The sequence below is a fragment of the Kogia breviceps genome, chromosome 6 (genome assembly GCF_026419965.1).
Source record: "Kogia breviceps isolate mKogBre1 chromosome 6, mKogBre1 haplotype 1, whole genome shotgun sequence".
NCBI lineage: Eukaryota > Metazoa > Chordata > Mammalia > Artiodactyla > Physeteridae > Kogia > Kogia breviceps.
Window position 1 is genome coordinate 55,991,938 of NC_081315.1, and position 23,622 is coordinate 56,015,559.

A 23,622-nucleotide genomic window follows, 5' to 3' on the forward strand; every position below is an offset into this window, starting at 1 on the left:
CAATTACTTTAAACTGAATGGAAATGAAAACATAACACAGCACAACTTATGGAATGCAGTTAAGGCAGTGCTTAGATAGAAATTTATAGCTGCAAATGTCTGTATTTAAAAAGGAAAAAATGGGGCTTCCCTGGTGGCGCAGTGGTTGAGAATCCCCCTGCCGATGCAGGGGATGCGGGTTCGTGTCCCGGTCTGGGAAGATCCCACATGCCGCGGAGCAGCTGGGCCCGTGAGCCATGGCCACTGAGCCTGTGCATCCAGAACCTGTGCTCTGCAATGGGAAATTTTCTTAATCTAATGTAAGTTATCAATTGAAAATAAATAGAAAAAATATAATCAATTTTTAAATACTAGAATTATTCCCTTTAAGGATGAAACATAGAAAACAACTATTTCTTCTATTTTTCCTGGCACTCTGTCATTTTTGCCCTGTTCTATTGGTTAGATTGATTTCCATGGCCAGGCTCAGATTCAAAGCACTGGAAAAAAGACTCCACCTCTTAAATAAAGGAACTACAAGGTCATGTTGACCTAAAACAAATAGACTGACAGTTATTTCTCCAGCAAAAATGGATTTATTCCAGGTCAGCAAAGAATTGCAATTCAGGGTCTGCAACCATGGTGAGCCATGTGCAAATCCCAGCAAAAAAATAGAGAGGAGAACTCTTTTATAGAGGGGAAAAGGAAGTTGGGAAGACTGTAGTAAACAAAGCATCTGTGGCTTTATATTGACTGAGTTGTGACAGTCTCTCATTGGTTGAGCTCTTGCCGGGAAAGAAGAGGACGTCTTTCTTCTTCCTGTTGGGCTCTGCTATCAGCATAGGGCATGGGAACTCCCCTTTCTGGTCTTCTGACTCTATTTATTTAATATTTCTGTTTATTAATTTTTTATAGTCAAATGGTAAGGGATTTGAATATAGGGGAATGGGGATAAAAATTAGCCTTTAATGCATTATATAACATTTCATAATGCTATATATACTTACATATATGTTCATAAAATAAGAGAAAATTTTTAAAAAAATATTTTATATTGGACTGTAGTCAACTTACAGTATTGTGTTAGTTTCAGTTGTACCACAAAGTGATTCAGTTATTCATATACTTATATCTATTCTTTCTCAAGTTCTTTTCCCATTTAGGTTATTACAGAATATTGAGCAGAGTTCCCTGTGCTATACAGTAGGTCCTTGTTAGTTATCTCTTTTAAAAATTATAGTGTATATGTCAATACCAAACTCCCAATTTACTCCTTCCCCCCACCTTTCCTCTTTGATAACCATAAGTTTGTTTTCTAAGTCTGAGAGTCTGTTTCTGTTTTGTAAATAAGTTCATTTTATAATTTTTTTAGATTCTGTATATGAGGATATCATACAATATTTGTCTTTCTCTGTCAGACTTACTTCACTTGGTATGATAATCTCCAGGTTCATCCATGTTGCTGCAAATGGAATTATTTCATTCTTTTTAATGGCTGAGTAATATTCCATTGTATAGATGTACCATATTTTCTTTATCCATTCATCTGTTGATAGACATTTAGATTGCTTCCATGTCTTGGCTATTGTAAACAGCACTGCAGTGAACATAGAGGTGCATGTATCCTTTTGAGCCATGTTTTTCTCCAGATATATGCCCATGAGTGGGATTGCTGGATCATATAATAGCTCTATTTTTAGTTTTTTAAGGAATCTCCATAGTGGCTGTAACAATTTATATTCCCACCAACACAGTAGGAGGGTTCCCTTTTCTCCACACCCTCTCCAGCATTTATTTTTTGTAGACTTTCTGATGATGGCCATTGTGACTGGTGTGAGGAGATACCTCAATGTAGGTTTGATTTGCATTTCTCTAATAATTAGCGCTGTTGAGCATCTTTTCATGTTTGCCTCTTGGCCACCTCTATGTCTTCTTTGGAGAAATGTCTGTTTAGGTATTCTGCCCATTTTTTGATTGGGTTGTTTGTGTTTTAGATATTAAGCTGCATGAGCTGTTTGTAAACTTTGGAGATTAGTCTCTTTTCAGTTGCATCATTTGCAAATATTTTCTCCCATTCTGTGGGCTGTCTTTTAGTTTTGTTTGTTTGTTTGTTTTTTTGGCTATGCCATGTAGCTTGTGGGATCTCAGTTCTCCGACCAGGGATTGAATGCAGGCCACGGTAGTGGAAGCGCTGAATCCTAACCAGTAGACCACCAGGGAACTCCCTGTCTTTTCGTTTTGTTTATGGTTTCCTTTGCTGTGCAAAAGCTTTTGAGTTTAATTAGGACAAATTTTTACAGGAATACTTACCTTTACCATATGTCTTGCTCTTTGATTTATGCCATGGACATTATGCTGTGCTATTCCTTTGAAAAAAATGCTGATTGGCACTGGATTGTTTCAAACCCACACAGTTTGAAAAATAGTAGATTATAACATAATATATGCATGTACAGGAACTTTCTCTTTTTCCAAATGTTTTGTCCAGGATAATATATGAATAACTGGTATATCCTCAGTATGTATTGGATATTTTCTATGCGGCAGGCAATGTGCTAAGCACTTTATATACATTATTTCATTCACATCTCTAGCCATTCTTAGGAAGTAACTATTATAATTATTCTAAATATATAGGTAAGAAAGCTAAGGCTTAGGCACGTAATTCTTCAAGGTAACCCAGGCACTAAACTATAAAGCCTGAGTCTGAATCCGAGTCTTAGATATTGGCCAGGGAACAGAGGAAGCTAGACAAGCACTTAAAATTTGCCATGGCTAGTATTTTTGTTACGGATAATTCTAAATATATAAGTTAGTAAAATAGTAATTTGGTGTATCATACAATCTGCTAAGTTTAATGTTCTCTATATCCAGATTTGTACAGCAAGATTTCTAGAGCAATACATTGTGTGGTAGATGAAGAAATACAGTTTGCCTAATTTGCACATATGTAGCCTTCATTATTTGTTTTTCTTTTAGCAAGCAAAGCACTGTTAAATTGTCCTTCCAAAGTACTTAAACATGTTAGATTAAAGTCAGTTTTTTATGCTTGAGATTCTGGTATTTGTAGACCTGATTTAATTCTAAAAACATTTCTGTTATTTGGTGGCCAGGTATCCAAACCACTGTATACTTAAGCATCTATTAAACACTTCCCTCTTTCCTGAGGTTGCCATGTAAGTACCAAGGCATGGTGGGGGTATTTAGTTCTCACTATTATGTTTCTAAATTGGTATCCAATAAGATGTCTTTCACCTTATTTGGTTCTTGCCAACTATCTGCACAGACACTGGTCAATTTCTTTCTAGTGGCTTTATCACTCTGCTACAGGAAACTCTAAATAAGTGTCTAAAGCATCTTCCTAGGCCCTCCTTGCATCCATTTAATTATTTGGGGCCATGACACTTCCTCAACTTCTACACAGGCTATGAGGAAAATGTCCCTTTGTTTTTGGATATCTCAAACCAATGCTGGATTTTTTGCCAGTTCTCCAAGACACAGCTCTAGGCAATTTGACTAGCAACCTGTCCCTGGGAACCTCTTAAGTCTAAGTTCTCATCACTTCTTCCAAATTTCCTGACTCTTCATATTTAGCACTCCCATTTTTCTAGTTTGAGTCTCTCTACTCTTTTGCAGGGGAGCAAAATTTGCCACCCCAGAATGTGTTTCTTTGGCATGAGGATTAATTTAGGTTGATTATTTTTAAGAAACAGAAGATTCAAGAAGTTTTTCTTGTTACCTTCTATTTAACTGCCTAAAAGAATTTAGTTGAAGGGCCTGTTCCCAGAATAGAGCTATCACCAGCAAAAAATAATGCGCTAGGTGTGATGAGGGAAACGTGGCAGGGCCTAGAGATCAGAGTCCACTCTGTCCCATCATCTGTGCATGGTCCAGCAAACATTTGTTTACCAAACATTTGTTTTTCCATCTCCCTGTGAATTGCCTTTCTTTTCTTTGAAGTCCCAAACTCCCAGCATCCACTTTTGTCTTTAGCTGAAGATGGTATTTAAGTGAGGGTTTTTGCCATTTTGGTGAATTACTCAGTTTTCCTGGGTCTCTCCCATGTATACAAGTTATTAAACTTTTATGTGATTTACTTCTGCTAATCTGTCTCATATAAATTTAATCCATAGACCAGCCAGATGAACTTAGAAGGGTAAAAGAAAATTTCCTCCTCCCCACCACTTCTAAAGTGCTAGTCTTTTGAAATCCAGGAGCCAGGGAGCAAATTTTTTCTTCTCTGCTTCTCTTTCTTGTCTGTGTCACTTCTCTGAGTCAATAAACACAGGTTATCATAGCTGATGCTTGAATACTTAAAGGAGGTGCATAGTGCAAGCCCTGACAGTTGGCTTTTCTTTTTATAATGCAAGTGCCTAAATTGTGGAACCATCCACTTCAAAGAAGCATCCACTTCAAAGATGGCTATCTTGAATTAACACATTGTCAGCCAGTAAAGACCCCAGCTACCCATCCCCCCTTTAGACTTTAGAGAAGTCTAAACAGACTTCTCTGTTTTAGAGATCTTGGTTGATTTTGAAAACTGATGATTTGGGCTGCTTGTTTTCTCTCTTCCTGTGCTGTTAATTCCCATTCTTATGTTTTAAATTCACCAGTAAGGAGTGAGCCTTTGAAACCCTAGACACCCCTTAACCCCAATAAGAAGCAGAACCCCAGTCCCATGCTCTCTCTCTCTCTCTCTCTCTCTCTCTCTCTCTTTCTCTCTACCTGTGACCTTGCTCTGTGGCCCCGGGTGTGCCATGTAATTTCCAGGTCCTGTAAACAATAAGGATTTTTTTTTTAAGTTTCTTGATGGTTATTGCTGAGAGCATCTTGCAATCATAATAAGAACCACCAGGGCAGGTCCAGCCACAACACTGGTTATTAATAGGCTGAGACCAGCAGAAAACAAGGTGGAAGAAGAGAAGGTCTAAGAATAAGTACAAAGGAAATAAGAGAATTGTGAAAAAATAGTTTGTATTTCCTAAATATCAGCCTTATTTGCATATATTATTTAGACTCTCTGGCCTTCAGGAGCTATATTTTTAAGCAAAAGGAATTAGACTCACTGGTTTTCACACTGGACTCTTGGGAACCTAAGGAGCCGTTGACTGCCTGCAGAGCTCCCCCAACCCTACCTTCTCTTTTCAACTAGTACATCTGTCCTTGCTTTGATCATTTTACATACTGAGCTTGGTAAACATTTTTCCTTTAAAGAAAGGGTGAAAAAAATGTTTCAATCCCATTCCATCTGTATGCTGTATATATATGCTCTGTATATAACATGGTGATTGATGATGTAGACCCTTACCTATTGCCCCCACTGGCCTCCAACCTCCACCGATGCCCCCAATGCACCAGTGCCTATTTGAAGGGAACATAGTTTTGTTAATGGGAGAAAGAAAAGAGAAACATGCATCTTGCCCCAAAGGTCCACTGGACTTTGCAGAGAAAAGGTTCAAGGCAGAAGCTGAAAGAACTACTCAAGAGTGATTCTATGAATTTCTGAAAACAAAGGATTCCATACCTCTAAATGATGAAGTAGGGCACAGAGCAGGGCCCTGCTGGCCCTCAGCTCTGTCAGGAACTTAGTACTGGTCTGGCACCCCAAGGATTAGAAGCTTTGGAAACAGCTAGAAATTGTCCTAGGTATAGACATTACTCTCATGACAGGCATCATAGTCAAACATGTATCAGATAGGAATCAAGGAAGCCAGAGAAAAAGAGAAAAAAGAGGGTATGTTCTGTGGTCATTGCCACGGACTCACTGGTGTATAAACATTTCTTCAGGATTCCTAGAAGTAACAGGAGGACACTTTGGGGAAGACACTGAAGTACTCTTACTACTAATGTTGGTTCTATTTAGCTAGGATGCATTTAGCCATCATATGACTGTCTCCAAAGTACATACTGTTGAAGAAAGTTTTTCTAATCTAGACAGAAACATATACATTCATACAAATTCCATTGCAATTACTCGTTATTTATGTAGTAGGACAACTTCCAGCTGAAGGAGTGATCCACCTGAAAAAGCATTTCCATGGTGTTACTTTTATATCTGAGCAAGAGTTCTGGTTTTGTTCCCAGCCTCACCTCTGACTCATCATTGTGAAACCAAGAAATCATTTAGCCTCTCAGCACCTCAGAATCTCCCTTCTGTGAATGAGGATAATGGGTAAACCTTCTCTTGCTTCATTGAATTGTTGTGAAGTTTAATTAGATAATGTTTGTGCAGCCCTTTGAACTCTACTAATTAAATTGTTGTGTAAATATGGTGCTTCCTTTTATCAGGATGCCTTGACTGAGCCATTTCATAAAGAAAAATGACTATGATAGGAGGATTCATAGGGAAAGGATTACTTTAAAAAAGAATTCATGTGAACTGAGTTCTGAGATTGTCAAAGAAGCATATGAAAATACCTAGTTGGCGTTCTAATTGATAAGAATAAGGATATAGCCTCTGTGTGCTCAAGGGGTATTGGTTATACCTTCATATAAAAGTAAACTTAGCTCCTAAGGTCTAGAATAATGTTCTGTTTGTACTTTAAGTATTGATATTGTTTTTTAAATGTTATGTTTATTCAATATATTTTGCTAAGACAGCATTGGTGATTTATTTCATATTTGTCATATAAGTAATCATAAAATAACAGATTTGCATCCACTTAATAAGAAAGTCATAACCTTTGAAGTAATGTGATTCTGTGTAGATCATCCATTGGTTAGTTTACTTATCAGTCAAAGAGATTTCACCCACAACAGAGAAATCTTAGATGAATCATAAATCTTCTTACTAAATTTTCTGATGAGAATATTTCACTCTAAAATAGTTATCCCAATTATTTTTGAAAATCTGCATTAATAAAGACCTTTTTCTTCTGATAGAAATAACTTCATAGATGGATTAATTGGCTTGGGGGAAAAAAAAAACCACAAGCTACCTCCATAAACCTGCCTTGGGCTTTAGTATATAATTTTATTTGTAAGCTAGAAGTTTTTAAAAAGTATACTCCATTTATTGTTATTGTAAAATATTGGCTATATTCCCTGTGTTGTACAGTATCCTTGTAGTTTGTTTTCTACCTAATAGTTTGTACCTCTTAATCCCCTATCCTTATATTGCCCCTCCCCTCTTTCCTTTCCCCACTGGTAACCACTGGTTTGTTCTCTACATCTGTGACTTTGCTTCTTTTCTGTTACATTTGCTAGTTTGTTGTCTCTTTTAGATTCCACATATAAATACAATATCATACAGAATTTGCCTCTCTCTTGACATATTTCACTTAGCATAATACCTGCCAAGTCCATCCATGTTGCTGCAGATGGCAAAATTTCATTCTTTTTTATGGCTGAGTATTATTCAATTGTATGTATGTGTGTGTGTGTGTGTGTGTGTGTGTGTGTATATATATATATATATATATATATATATATATATATATATATATGTATCTTCTTTACCCATTCATCTGTTGATGGACACATGTTGCCTTCATATCCTGACAATTGTAAATGATGCTGCTATGAACATTGGGGTTTGTGTATCTTTTCAAATTGGTGTTTGGGGTTTTATTGGATATATGCCCTGGAGTGAAATTACTGAGTCATATGGTATTTCTATTTTTAGTTTTTTGAGAAACTTCCATTATGTTTTCCACAGTGGCTGCACCAATTTACATTCCCACCAACAGTGTACAAGCATTCCCTTTTCTCCATATCCTCACCAACATTTGTTATTTGTGTTCTTTTTGATGACAGCCATTCTGACAGGTGTGAGGTGATATCTCACTGTGGTTTTGATTTGCATTTCCCTGATGTTGAGCATCTTTTCATGTGCCTGTTGGCCATCTACATGCCCTTTTTGGAAAAATGTGTATTCAGGTATTCTGCCCATTTTTTTAACTCGGTTTGTTTTTTATTTTGATGTTGAGCTGTATGAACTGTTTATGTATGTTGGATATTAACCCCTTGTCAGTCATATCATTTGCAAATATTTTCTCCCATTCAGTAGGTTGTCTTTTGTTTTGTCAGTGGTTTCCTTTACTGTGCAAAAGTTTTTAAGTTTAAAATTAGGTCCCATTTTTAAATTTTTGCTTATATTTTCTTTGCTTTAGGAGACAGCTCAAAAAATATTGCTATGATTTATGTCAAAGAGTGTACTGCCTGTGTCCTCTAGGAGTTTTATGGTTTCTGGTCTTACATTTAGATCTTTAGTCCATTTTTAAATTGAAGTCTTTAATCCATTTTGAGTTTATTTTTGTATACAATGTTAGAGAATGTTCTAATTTCATTCTTTTACATGTAGCTGTCCAGTTTTTCCAGCATCACTTATTGAAGAGACTGGGCTCTCTATTCTGTTCATTGATCTATGTGTCTGTTTTTGTGCCAACACTATGCTGTTTTGATTACTGTAGCTTTGTAGTGTAGTCTGAAATCTGGGAGGGTGATTACTCCAGCTCTGTTCTTTCTCAAGATTGTTTTTGCTATTTGAGGTAAAGCTAGAAATTTTTAATGATGATATTACAAGTGTCACAACTAAATTTCATATGTTACTGAATACTCTAGAATATAGAGTTTTGAAAATTACTAAATATCAAGGTGGGAGTTTGCAACAGCAAATGTTTCTATAAAATCTAATAGCTATTTTGTTGTAATATTTTTTGTTACCTATGTATTTGAGGACTATATCTGCTGATGGACCAGCATAACATTAAATTACTTTGAACTGTTAGAAACTTCAAATTCAGTTTTGATTCACATCTTCTGAAATGTGTGTTCTGCCTCAAATCTTCATCTGAATGATAAGAATATAATTACAGGGAAATTTCAGATTCTTTAGGTCCTGGCAGAGGATTTGGAAAAAGCATGAAGGTGCCTTAGTAAACTCCTGGGTATAACAGCCCAGGTATGTATATTGTAATTTCCAGAAGGCAAATAAGTATTGATTATTATGATCTAAAGGGACACTAAAGAAAACAAAATACAGATTGAAAGCTGAAACACATTGTCTCAGGAGGCACAAAGATAAAATAGAATTTGAGGTTGCTACTACAGGGAACCAGGGAATGAATATTCTATTTATGGCTCTAAAATTCTGAATGATTCTATATCCTCAACGCATTGGTGTTTTTAACTAGGAGGACAAAAGTTTTAAGAACTAGTCCATTTCGTATTAGTTTTAGTCTATCTTTAGCTTGTGCTTTAGGAGAGTATTATGTATGTTTAGATAGAGGTTCAGCCCTATTAATGCTGCTGATATCATAGAATTGTTACCCACAAAAACTCTGACACCTCTTTGAGATCTTCAATTTGAGTTTGATTTACACACAGTAAATCTAAGTCAGTATTCAAATTAGCTGTGACCTCATTATCAATAAGGGAGTCCTTGGGGATTTTCAGGAAAGAGACCATCTAGAAATCATTTAATCTGCTGATTATTCCATTTTCAGTGTACATCTCTCCCTATCAAGTTAGCAATTTGGGGTCACAGAGGAGGCAATATTGCACCTCTGCTCTGGGCCAGGACATGCGGGATGTCTGACGATTCTTAGACACCCACCACCCAAGTGGTTTGTTTACTCCAAGGGAAATGTTGATTTAAATAGCAAAGTTTAAGACTAATAAAGTAGCGCCCAGGTCATGCAAAAGGTTGTCCTTTAACACTGAGAAATTTCTCCTTGTGAATTTTTAGGGATAAAATGAGGGATTGGGCATTTGATTCCTTTTCCTCCTCCTCCACTTCCTCAAAGAATGAAGTGCATTGTTCACTTCCTTTTTTTTTTTTCCCCAATGTTCTATTTACACTATCTACAAATGACTTTACCAAATGACTTCTCTTTCTGTTTAATGATTGGGAGTGTCTAATTGTTTTATCTGTAAGGCCAAAACTTTATTCTGAGTCTCACTCTGTTTTTGTTCTTCAGTTCTTTCAAAAATGCTCAGCAAAGTGCTGGACGTCTGGCAATGGAGCTATTATCCTGTTCTATTTTTTCTTGTGTATTAAACTTTCTATTTCAGGCTTTAGTTTATTCACAGAAAGTTAGCAGAGAGCTCACTACATCTGCATCAGGAGTTACTTCTGAAGGCTGTCTAAAGGTATTAAAGAGCTTGTCTCTGAATTTCCCAGTGGATGGCTCCTTTTTTTTGCTTACAGGAATGAATCAGAGTTCAGTCTATGTTCACAGGAATTTTGGGGGATAGCTTCCAAAAGACCTTGTCTAATATATACAGCTTTTCTAAATCCCTTTGATTTCTTATGCAATTTGTGGGTCTTTGAATTCTTTCTATCCAATTCTTTTGTATCTGAACATATATATTATTTGGTATATATTTGGGGGTGCTGGCTTATACATTCCTAAAACTATTCCTAATTCCTCTGCAAATTTTATCTTTCTAGGCTTTGAAAAAAAAATCTAACACTTAGTTTTCGGCTCAGTATGAGACTAGATCTTAAAACCAATTCAACTTTCCATGTTTCTGGTGGGAGGGGGGAGTGGTTAATTTTATGAAGTAATTGCACTTTGGGGATTTTTCTAGCCAGCCAGGAGGTAAAAGGAACAAGTCAGAGGAAATGGAGAAACATAGGCTAGGGGAAGAGAAATGATAGGATAAAAGCTATTAGATTTGTACTGAGATTTGTAGGAATCTAAAAGAGAGATCATTTTTAGTTTTTCACCTTTTGCTTGCCTTGGCCAAGATATCTTTTAAGGGAACAATTTTAGAATCTAAATGCCTTTGGCTACTTCCTCAAAAATATAAAAAATGCAGACCATTAGATGTTTGGAATAATATCCCATTATGTTCTATGGCACCTCTCAAAAGAACACTTGTTCACATCAGAAGTTCCTCAAAATGTCTATTATAATTCTAAATTATCCTTGGTCAAATGATGCCATTTACAAAGGTAAGTAAAAGAATTTGGGATATTGTGCAAATACATGTAAGAAGCAGGAGTCTGCATCAGAGGTGGAATGCTCTTAGTTTTAGACTGAGGCAGATCTAGGAAAGTCTAGAACTCTTCAGTTGAAAGTGCCGCTTGTTTCCCTGGTCCCTCAGCACCCTGCCCCCACCTTAGCCTAATGGCTGGCCAGTTTCCAGCTGCAAACTTGACTAATTTACAGTTCCCTGCAGATGGAAAGATTTGGAGAGATTTCACCAACAAAACAAGACTGAGGCAAGTTCTCATAAAATGTTGCTAAGTGACCTGAGGCAAAAACTTTCCACAGGATTTTCCAAAATTCAGGAGACACTTTCTGAATTTTTTAGTCCTCAGGGTCAGTTTGAGGAATGGATTTATCCAGCTTACTCCTATCCCCTCCCTGTGAACTCTTCCCTTATAGATATACAGAAAAAGATGACAGCGACAGAGACAAATTGTGCTGTAAGTAATAACCCTGATTTCCACCAAGGACAAAAGTTATTTAACTGAACAGATAATCAAAGGATTCCTAAAATGAATTTCTTATTTAAAGAAGACAAAATAAACTCAGCATTTGAGGAGCTTTAATGAAAAGAAATCAGAGTTTGGACTCAATGCAAAACATACCTCATCATCCCAGTCACAGAGGCCAGCAGCTCCCTTTACCAGCAAGATGCTTAAGGGGCCACAGAGGCAACCGTGGTTTCCAAGTTAAGGTCCTGGACCATGGCCAAGAGAAGTTCTTGACTAGATTTTCACAGGTCCCCAGTATTGTTGAATACTGGCTTCTCCCAAATATCACCCAAACAATCCATTGATAAGACAAATCTGAGTTTAGGTTACAGAAGCATGGGAGAACACTGTCTTGACAGTCACATAGGAGCAGTGGTGTGCTGGAGCTAGCTCCTATCAGCCTGTGAAGGATCCTGAACATCTCTTTCCAATTTCATGTTCAGTGATGTCACCTCGGTAGCTTGAAGTCAGCCATGGTAGGAGTATGTATACTATACCACAGAAATCATCAAATTCCACAAATCAGGGATTTCCCCCCCGCCCAGGGAGCCACTTTAACTTAGTAACATCTCGGGGTGTGGAAGCAAAGTTGGGATATTTAAGAGATGTTTAAGTTTGTTTTAAGGCAAGTCTCTTAATGTGAAAGTTTGATTAGGATTAGATAAGGATCATAATATAAAAGTTTAGGATTGGCAGACACAACAAGGAGAGAATTTAAAGCAAGGATTTCCAAGAGTCTTGAAAATTTTGATACTATCTGTTGAAAAGTCAAACAGTTTGATGTTAATTAAAATGAGCCTTTCAATATGTTCTTGAGACAATAAAATTACTTGAAACTTTTATCTTTCTGAGCAAGAGTTTCCTGGAATAATAAAGTCATGTTGATGAAGACAGTGAAATAGTAAAATCATATTAATGTATACAGTAAGCTATGTGGGTGTGGATGGTTTCAGTTCTCACGTATAATGCTTGAGCCTTCAAATTATATAAGAATTAAGGATAGGTTTCTATGGAATTATCACATCAAAAAAAAACTCATAGGAAATGTTCGCTTGAAGGTACTATTCATTTTCAACTTTAACAAAAAGCAAAAAATTTTTTTTCTGACTTCACATTCTACTGGTATCTAATGTCTTTTCTTTTCCAAATATTTAAGTAGTTTTTAATGATATTTCACTTTTATCAAATGATAATTAAATACGTTGCATTTGTATATTGGGGGAAATAAATACATCATGTCTAAGAAATTTCTTTTCAGTGTCCTCAAAGACACAATTAATGAGCAACTTTACGCGTCCAAGCATTTGTCTCTAGAAGACAACAGTGTAAGTGGACAAGTTAGAGTATTTTACATATCTGAAGTAGACATCATACACGCCTATTTGTTATCATTTCAACTAAGTACAATTTTCATTCTTTCTTTTCTTTAGTAGAATAAAAGGGTCAGAAGTCTACAAGGGTTCAGAAATGAATGTTAAGGAAGAAAGAAAAAATTTTAATTTTGCTAGACAAAAGAGAGTGTTTAAATCGTAGAACTGGAAAGCCTTATTAACCTTACCAATTCAATCTCTTCCTTACCCTATTATGCATATTTCTAATGAGGAATAAGGACAGTATTTCTCTTTGTGGCTTATTTTATTACTCTTAAAATTCTCTATATTGAGCTAAAATCTATTCCCTTCCTTTGTCCCTTCATTCTTCCTTCTGAAAATATATACAGTAAATCTACTCCCTATTCAGTTTAACATATTGGAGACACTGCCACAATTATTGGGTTTTGATTGTTTTTAGTTTTTTCGGTTTTTTTCCCCTGAGATAGGCAGCCTGAGTTTATTCAACCATTCCTCTATTTCAGAGATTTTCGGCGTGTGGACTAGTACTGACCCATGACTGTTTCTTACCCTCTGGGAACTATAATTATAGGTCCACAACAAGATAAGGAACTGTGGCAGAATATAAGTCAACATACTGCATTCTTCATTGAAAAAGTCTTGCTATGAAAAAATAAAGCTCGCTGAATTCAACAGCTTGTTTAGTGATAAAGTTGCTTTACATTGTGGCACAAGCGTTTTCATCTTACCGAAGACTGACGGTAAACAGTTGCACCAGTTAATCTGATAGCACTGGCTCCATATGACATGATTTCTAGATCCATTCTAATCGTTCTTCTCTAGATCAGCCGCTAGAATACAACCAACATTTCCAGAGAGAATCTGCCGAAAATATAGTGGAAAACATTACATCCCTGTATCTGGACACTATTTGTCTTAGCATAGCCTAATAGTTTTTAATGAGTTTTTAATCAAGTAAAGCAACTGATCAGAATTATACATGTAACCCCTTTCTAATTCTTATTGCTGTTTATCGTCCATTATTCCAAAGTGGCTACTTACTAGCTATTCTATCCAATTTTGTGTCATTTGCTAATATGGGCTATGCAGCTTTAGCTGTGTAAAAAACAAAAACAAAAAACAAAAAACCCCAAACTCAGTCACTTTAAACAACCAACTTTAAAAAAAAATTTCTCATGAGTCTGGTTCAGCTGGTCAATTATGGTGACCTTGGCTCATTTCTTCTGACCATGACTTGGCTTGTTTAAGCATCTGCCTTCAGCTGGTGGTTGGCTAGTTGACTGGTCAAAAATGGCCTCCACTGAAACAACTCAGCTCTCTTCATGGGATTTGAATCTGCCAGTTGGCTAGCTTGTACTTGTTCTCAAGGCTGTGACAGGGTTCCAAAAAAGATAGGAAGCACACAAGACCTCTGTTAAGGATCAGTCCCATCTCGGCCATAAAGTAGAGCAGGGAAGGGTGGATAATGGACCTGGAGGAAGACAAAGATAAAGCAAACATTATAATCCCAGTGTGTTCTTCGAAGTTCTTCATACAAAATTTAAAAATGGCACTGAAAAATAGTTTTCATGGAAGACCTCAATAGACCTTTTTAACGGATGCATTGATAAACCATTTCAGAATATGTTATTTAAACAATCATGACTGTACCAATGAGAGCTTTTTTTTTTTTTTTTTTTCTGTGCGGTACACGGGCCTCTCACTGTTGGGGCCTCTCCCGTTGCGGAGCACAGGCTCCGGACGCGCAAGCTCAGCGGCCATGGCTCACGGGCCCAGCCGCTCCGCGGCATGTGGGATCCTCCCTGACCAAGGCACGAACCTGTGTCCCCTGCACCGGCAGGCGGACTCCCAACCACTGCGCCACCAGGGAAGCCCACCAATGAGAGCTTTTATATAGCCCACAGTTTTCTATCATGTTAATATGGGTTCAGTGAAAAATTCTGTCAAATGTGATGCTGCAATTCAGAAATCATCATAGTTTTGTGAACATAAATGATCATCACTGCATTATTTATAATAGCAAAATATTGGAAAGAATGCAGGAATGAATGACTTATGGTAATTCATATAATAAATTATTTCATGTAGTTTTAAAATTTCAAATAATTGATAAAATAGGAAAAAGCTCACAATTTAATTTTAATGCAGAGTGGTAAGATATACAATGAAGCATGGTGCAAACAAAATTACAGGCTTGTATATCTAATGTAGAAATAGTTTGAAATCCTAGAAAGAAATACAATAAAAACATACTTCTTATCTTTGGATGGCAAGATTATAGTGATTTTTGTTTTACTCTTAAACTTTTAAATATTTTTCAGATTTTCTGCAATGGACATATGTAACATCATCATCAGAAAAAAACGCATTCAGGTTTTTTCCATTTTGTAATTTTCCTGGGAATTAAATTCAAGCTCACATTTCCCTCTTTTCTGAAAATTGTGCATTTGACCATTCCCAGTTGATATTTTCTGAGATATTGTATTGAACAATTCTAATTAGGAGGGAGATTTGGATCTTTCTCAAAAGCATAGTAGCTGGATTTTAATAACTATTTCATCAACATTTTGATCTTAAAAATATTTCCTGCAGTCATAATCAATTATGGTTTCTTTTTCTATTGAATGCCAAGAAGAAACAGGATTTTATGACTATCTTTAGAGCAATACTCCATATCGATGCTAGAACTGGTAAAAAGGAAGAAGTTCTATGGGACAGGATAGGAAAGCAAGAGAAAAAATATATCTCAAACAGTGATGCCTTCTTGGTTGTATCATTATGTGGCTGAGGAACCTATCAGCTAGCTACATCTATTTTGGCACTGTTTCTTTATAGCCTTTCAATTCTTACTAGCAGTAAAAATCATATGCCACAAGGTGACATTTAAACCATCTGGAATGCTTAAATGAATATTCAGATGCTAGAAGAAAGCGTCTGCTGACACAACAACAGGTAACCCTTTTCCAGCAAGGGATGTAGCAAGTGAAAGTGAGTAAATCACCTACAAGACACAATGTCCACCAGAGGCATTCTGCTGGAGTAAAGATGGACACTCAAGTTCTTTGATTCTCCTCCCACTGAGAAATGCCATCTCCATCCCTCCTTTTAAATCTAAGTGGATTCTGTCACTGCCTGCCCAATAGAATATGACAGAAGTGACATTGTGCCAGTTTCCAGGTTCCAGTCTTAAGTGACGGGCGCCTTCTATTTCCTGTCACTTGGAACACTCACTCTTGGAAGCCAGCTGCCAGGTTGTGAGAAGCCCAAGCTGCATGGAGAGGCCACACCTATGTGCTCCATTTGACAGCCCCAGCTGAGCTCAGCCGCCATGAGCATCAGCTGTAGCCCTGTGAGTGCGTCACCTCGGACAACCAGCTGCATCACAGCTGCAGCCACTATCTGACTCCATTTATATGAAAGAACCCCAAGAAGATCCATCCAGCTGAGCTCAGTCAACTCACACAACTGTGGAACATAATAATTAGTTGTTGTTTTAAGACACTAAGTTTGGGAATGGTTTGTTAATTTATAACAAAAAAATTGGAACACTAGCCATTGTTAGCTGGTACTGTTGTGCCTGAAATAAAATTTGAAAAGAGTTATAAGCTATAGATGGTGACATAACATCTCTGTAGAGATATCTTTCAAACTTGAATGGAGCAATAGTGAGTAGAACTGTTTCTTACACCATTCCAAGTCATATACAGACATAATGAATCAAAGAAACCAAGAAAAAAACAAATGTAAAGCTCAAGATAGCCTTTCATGTTTGGAGTGGATGAGATAATACTTTGATTCAGCACTTTACAGTTTACCACAACTCTGAGGAATATGAATTATTACCATTTTCACTTTTTTCCTTTTTATCCTCCCTCCCTCCCTCTCTTCTCTCCACCTCCATCTTCCAATTTTTTCACTCCACTCACCCTCAGCAGGAGCCTGTTTTATCTCCATAATCTTCCCATGCTATTTATAGTACATGAAATACAAAAGGATGCTGCTCAAGTGGGTGTCCATTTGGAGAAATGCTTTGGTAAGCAATCTCTAAGGTGAAAGGGTAAATCCTGGCAGGATGTCACCCAGAGATGCCCCCATGTGCTACCTTTCCATGACAAGAAAAACATTAGAGGTATAAACTAATGTATAAACTGTGTTATACTCAAGGACAAAGCTTAAGTATTTTCCAGTATTTTACAACTCTGTTTTGCTTTCAGGTATTCCAAAGTTGATTACATCTGATATGGTTAAAGAAGGTGCTGCTGTAATTGATGTGGGTATCAACTATGTCCATGACCCAATGACAGGAAAGACAAAATTAGTTGGAGACGTGGACTTTGAAGGTAGTAAACTATATCTTTTGATAAGTGAAGAAAAACAAAGATTCTATGTTACATGTTTTGATAGTAGAAAGAGAAACTTTCTATTTGATTGGGGCATTATTATCAACCATTACACTAATCTTTCCTCTGAGGGAAAAGAGTTTAATGACAATTACATACTTCCTTCCTTCCTTCTGCCTGACTTCCTTCCTTCACTCCTGTCTTCCTATCTTCCTTCCCCCTTTCTTTCAGCCTTTCCTTCTATCCTTCCTTTCCTCCTCCTTTCCCTCCTTGGGAGAAAAATATAATTGTACCATTATTATTTAGTTTTAAGATGAAATTCCTTATAGTGCATTTTTTTAATGAAAGAATTCAGCCGGCCTTTTATAGTGAGCATTATTGTGACTTTTGGGAGTGTGTCTCTATACTTCATCATCCATGCTCTATACTCAGCCATTCACTCTCGAATCGAGAAGGCATCTTAGGGTGTGTTTGCTAACTCTATATTTCAGATGTAGATAGTTAGCTGGATAATTCAAGTCAACATTCTTCACTTGTGTTTTAAAGAGGATGAGAAAAAGGAGCTAGGCTAACATTTCCATGGCCAATGAAGGAGATAAAGCACCCATTGTGTAGTAATAAAAAAATTTCCAATCCAATGCTGTATCTTTACAGATGAGGAAACCAACCACAAGATAAGATATATTTTTAGATGCCTGACCCCCCAATCCAATTTTACTTCCAATATCTTTGTCAGATACTTTCCTGCATTCAGGTTTTCAGTATAGTCTAGGAATCTTAGATGTTTAATACTACAGGCATGTAATAAAGTAGAGATATTTTCATATTAGAAAGATTTTATATATTCGATTGATCATTCTGGCCAAAAAAATCAGGGCCATGTGAGAACTTCCTTAAGTGTGTCTTTATAGACAAATTGAAAGGAAAAATGGTGCTCTTTCTAAAATAATTCAAATTTTACATTTTCTCTTGGAATCTAGTCATCAGCTGATGGTTTGCCCGAGTCCTAGCATGGTGTGGAATACAAATGAATATGCAGGGACTCAGAAGTGTCCTTCTGAGTAAGGTTTTGGCCCCATGTATGTGAGATTCTGGGGTACATCAGGGACCAGGTCCAGGTAGGCAAGGTGAGCCTGGTGCTACAAAGAAAAGAAAAAAACAAGAAAACCTGAGAACAAAATACTCTGGGGACAGAATGGTGAAGAGAGCAAAATACAGATGGACCTTATCATCTACTGCCCTCATAGGCTGTCATTCACAGGGCCCTGCCAGCCTAGCAGGGTGGCTCTCCAAGTGAGCATGTGTGTCTGTATGTATGTGTGTGTGTTATGTGTACATGTTGACCTCTTCAGGAAATGACCTTTTTTCTTTATTTCATTTTTCATGTTCAATCACTAATGTCAGATATCAATAATATATTTGAATTTCTCAACTTGAAAGAGTAAGGGTACATTTCATTTTTAAATGTATTTTATTTCTGACCTTATTTCTTATTCTTTTGCACTGTCATTTCTGCTTCATGATTACATTTTCGTTACCAGGTTTATTGCAAAATCGCCACACACTTATGATGCACCCAGATGGCACAGACAGCACATAATAACCAGCTCGAGGCAAGAAAAGCAGGGATGTTAACAGCTCACAACCTTGTCAGCTTGTGGGGCAAGCTCACTCAGCAGTTGGCAATGTTTTATAAGACCCTTCTCTTATATGATGTTTCATTGGTCTCAGATCATTTCCATGCATTCTATGTTTAGCTAAGAATTTTTTTTTGCTTGTAAGGGTATTATGAAAACATTAAAAAATGAGCATTTTGGAGTGGGTGCATATGCTAAGTCACACATGGATATGCAATCTCTTGGTAGTATCTATTCAATTAAATTGCAGTTATGTGTATCTAAGTATATAATGAAACAAAAAAGGAAATGACCCTGAGAGACAAAGATATAAGATGAGCAGGAAAGAGCACTGGGCTGGGAGACTGAAGAGATGCTCTTAGACCTAGTATGGCAACCTGATAACTCTGCAACCTTTCTGGCCATCAGTGTTGTTATTGGGTAAATGATAACAATGTTGGCAACGGCTCTTTCCGGCACTAACACTTGGTGCATCTTGGACATTCAGCTACCACATGATTGTGTAAAAACACCGAAACTTTCGGAAAGTCAGGTTTTTCTGACCCTATCATAAATTACGCCCATGTGACTGATAATATTACCCTTGTTGCCCTGCTGGTTTATGGAACCAGAGCCCTAAGGACGACCTGGACTTGGTAAAGAAAGCCTTGTCGGTGAGGCCATGACTCAGCCACCCAGAGGAGCACACAAGTGATAGGTTTTGACATGCTGCTCTTCAGGTTGTTGATCAGGACTTAACTTGAGGTGAGGGATGATCCTGCAGCTGAGAGGGAGGAGCTTTCACGTGGGTTCTGATGCAAAACTTACAGATAGTGTTTGGCTGTAAATTGCCACAGGGAGTGTGGATGCTTTGTGAGTATCAGTGAAAGTTTCACTATAACCATAGCCAAGATAGATAAAACAGACACAGGTAAAATCCAGTGCTGAAGTAAATTTTCCTTGCAGAAATCTTTAGCTCACTAACAAAGGAAACAAATGGCCTATTTCAAGTAGATTACTTTGATGGGAATGATTTTTAAAGAAAAAATTCATTCATAACCTCATTTGGGCACTGTTGGAAATATGTAAATAACTGCAAATTATTTTACAAATTCAATGACTTATAAAACCCGGAGTCATTTAATCTATATTATTTCTAAGAAAATATAGATACCTATTTGTATTCTTCTTCATTATTAGATATTTTAGCTTCAATTTTATTTATTTATTTATTTTTTTCGGTACACGGGCCTCTCACTGTTGTGGCCTCTCCCCTTGCGGAGCACAGGCTCAGCGGCCACTGCTCACGGGCCCAGCCGCTCCGCGGCATGTGGGATCCTCCCAGACCGGGGCACGAACCCGTGTCCCCTGCATCGGCAGGCGGACTCTCAACCGCCGCGCCACCAGGGAAGCCCTTAGCTTCCATTTTAAATCAGGCATCTCTCTAAGAAGAGTGATATTTTATATCAAATACAACATGAAGATTGCATCACCCTTACTATAGTTCTTGACAAAAGGAAAAATAAAAATACCCTAAATATTTCCTTTTGACTTGAAGGACAGGTTTTCTGTTTTGCTTTACATATAACTTCCTCTAGACCGCATCTTCCTTCATCTACTAGGGTTTCCTGCTCTTATTTCCTGCTCTCATTAGCTAGTGTTTGCATAGTGCTCACAGTGTGCTAGGTATTGTTCTCAGGCTTTTACATATGATAACCCTATAACCCTATGATAACCCTATCATTTTACATATGATAACCCTATAATTGTTTAATTTTGATTCACTTATTATGATAACCCTATAAGGTAGGTATTGGCACTTGCCATCTGCCTCTACAAGGATTAAATCAAGAGCCGCGGGGGCTTCCCTGGTGGCGCAGTGGTTGAGAATCCGCCTGCCGATCCAGGGGACACGGGTTCGTGCCCCGATCCGGGAAAATCCCACATGCCGTGGAGCGGCTGGGCCCGTGAGCCATGGTCGCTGAGCCTGCGCGTCCGGAGCCTGTGCTCCGCAACGGGAGAGGCCACAACAGTGAGAGGCCCGCGTACCACGAAAAAAAAAAAAAAAAAAAGGAGCCACTGTAGTTGCTGACCTTCAATACCCCCTGAGAGGAGTTCAGGGTGGAGATCAGGAATGAGGCACTCTGTACTCTGGGAAAAACTGGCAGAACAGGTCTTCAGATAGAGATTTTCAGGAGAAGATTTTATGAGCCCAATTCTTGCATCTCCTCGTTTCTAGAGAAGCACTAAAATCCTTCATGGTGATGCCTGCTCGTGACTAGCAGTAACCTTCACGAGACTAGCAGCAACCTTCTGCAAAAAATATGTGCTTGGGGCTTCCCTGGTGGCGCAGTGTTTGAGAGTCTGCCTGCCGATGCAGGGAACACGGGTTCGTGCCCCGGTCTGGGAAGATCCCACATGCCGCGGAGCGGCTGGGCCCGTGAGCCATGGCCGCTGAGCCTGCGCGTCTGGAGCCTGTGCTCCGCAACGGGAGAGGCCACAACAGTGAGAGGCCCGCGTACCGAGGAAAAAAAAAAAAATTCTGAGGAGGACAGTGGGAAGAGGAGGGGCTGCTCAGGGTCCTCTCAGGAATTCCTGGAAGCCAGAGAGGAACTGCGGGATGGGATGCAGGAGGGGGTGGGAGATGCTTTGTGTCAGGCATTGTCATAGGCACTTGGGATGCAACAGTGACAGAAATACACCAAGTCCTTCCCCAAAAGTAACTTACATTCTGGTTGGAGAAGACAGATAATAAACAAATATATACATATACTATATTAGGCAGTATTTAATGTTACAAAAATAAAACAGGAAAAGGAGGGCTATAGATTTATGGAGTGAAGTTTTTATAAAGGGTGGTCAGAGAAAGCTACCTGCTGACCTGAATGAAGTGAGGGAGAGAGCCATGTGGATATATGGGGGAGGAACATCCAGACACATGGAACAGCACATGTAAAAACCTTGAGGTGCAGTGTGGCTGCTGGTTTTGATAAGCTGAAGAAGGCCACTGTAACTGGGACAGAATAAATAGGGGGAAGAATGCTCGGATATAAACTCAACGAGGTAGCAGTAGGGGTGCCACATCATGACCGGCCTTACAGACCATGGAAAGGAATTTGAATTTTACTCTAAGTGCAATGGAAAGCCATTGGAGGATTTGGGCCAAAGACGTGGTATTTTTGCATTTTAACAGGATAACCCTGGTTTTCTGAATGGCAAATAGACCTTAGAGAGGTGAGGATATAAATTGGGTGCCTGTTAAGAGCCCACTGTAATTATCCAGGTAAGAAATTATCCAAGATGGGGTGTGGCCCAGGGTGGTAATGGGTGAAAGTATTAAGAGGTAGTTAGATGGTAGATACAATTTAAAAGGAGAGTTAGAATGGTTGGCTAAATGATTAGATATAAAAGGAAGACAAGAATTATTTATGACTCTAAGAGTTTTCAAACAGGCAAGAGTGAAGGTACCTGTTCTAGAATCCTTTTGAGATGAGTCTGAAAGGATCAATGAATTTCATCTATTTATGTGTATATAGGGCAGAAAGTGGGAGAAGAAAAAGGGGCTCTTTCCATGAGGAGGGAACAGAGATCAAAGGCAAGGAAGAAAAATTACAAAAGGCCTTATGTACTCAATAATAGGTCCAACATTGTTGAATGAAGAAAGTATGATATTCTAAATAATCGTGATTTAGCCCCAAATAGCTGTAGCTTTACCATGATTTCTTCAAAAGAATCTCCACTGGACAAATCTCTCATAGAGCAAAAAGAACCCTATAATTTGGGACTCCATCTGGTCAGAATTATTCCTCAAAATTCCAACCCAATAGTCAAAATATGAGGACAGAAGAGGATCTAGAATTACATAGAAGGTACCATTCTTCTGAGAAACTACTATAAAGGAAACTAGTATAAAACTCCCAGAGTGCTTTTAAAGCAGCTTCTCGTCTGTATTTTCTCTTCTTTTACTACAGTTGCTTGCAGATGTCTTATTTATGCATAGTACCGTACATTCAAAACCTGAGAGTTACCTTTTACTCCATGCTGTTTTTATATTATATACAACCTTTCATAAAAGATTAGGAAATGGAGTTAGGGTGATTTAGGTTTGAATTCTAGCTCTGTTGCTTAAAACAATTATGATCTTGGCAAATCACTTCACCTCTCTGAGACTTGATTTTATCATCTGAAAAACTGAGATAAATAATACCTATCTTTCAGAGTTGTTATGAAGATTAGATGAAATAATCACCTCACCTGAGCTAATGTATGTGACTTGCTGAGCGTAATACCTGGCAGAAAACAGTGTACGTTTGTGTTTGTGTACATGCACGTTGTTCAGCCTTTCTCTCCATTCCCACTAGAGCAGCAGCCCCAGCTTTTTTAGGCACCAGGGACCAGTTCCAGTTTCGTGGAAGACAGTTTTTCCATGGACAAGGGAGGAAGATGGTTCAGGCGGTAACTCGAGCAATGGGGAGCAGTGGGGAGCGGCAGACGAAGCTTCGCGCACGCACCCACCGCTCACCTCCTGCTGTGCGTCCTGGTTCCTAACAGGCCGCGGACAGGTCTGTGGCCCAGGGATCGGGGACCCCTTCACTAGAGTACTAATCCGGGAAATATGTAACTTCACATTTCAATTACCACCCAGCTCCTCATTACTTTTCTGGCCTCCGCTCTCTTCTGATCAGGTGTGTTTTCACCCAACAGTCATATGAATAACATTAAAGCACTCATGCTTATCCCCATCTTCTCCAAACTCCTGTAGTGGGCCTCTCACTGTCGTGGCCTCTCCCGTTGCGGAGCACAGGCTCCGGACGCGCCGGTTCAGCGGCCATGGCTCACGGGCCCAGCCGCTCCACGGCATGCGGGATCCTCCCGGACCGGGGCACGAACCCGTGTCCCCTGCATCG

At 38.4% G+C, this 23,622-nt stretch overlaps 1 protein-coding gene across 7 annotated transcripts in view; it reads left to right on the forward strand.

Annotated features, from left to right (window-relative positions):
* The window catches only part of MTHFD2L (methylenetetrahydrofolate dehydrogenase (NADP+ dependent) 2 like), a 130,359-nt gene that overhangs the window by 94,565 nt on the left and 12,172 nt on the right, over positions 1-23,622 (forward strand). For 5 of the 7 annotated variants that reach the window (XM_059065904.2, XM_067035834.1, XM_059065910.2 and 2 more), the window contains one exon: positions 16,974-17,099. The exons of 1 other annotated variant lie outside the window; for it this stretch is intronic. In XM_059065904.2, the coding sequence (XP_058921887.1) occupies positions 16,974-17,099 (126 nt within the window). Of the gene's footprint in view, positions 1-16,973; positions 17,100-18,640; positions 18,793-23,622 lie in introns of those variants that run through there. One more of the 7 variants, XM_067035830.1, reaches the window with a different exon arrangement.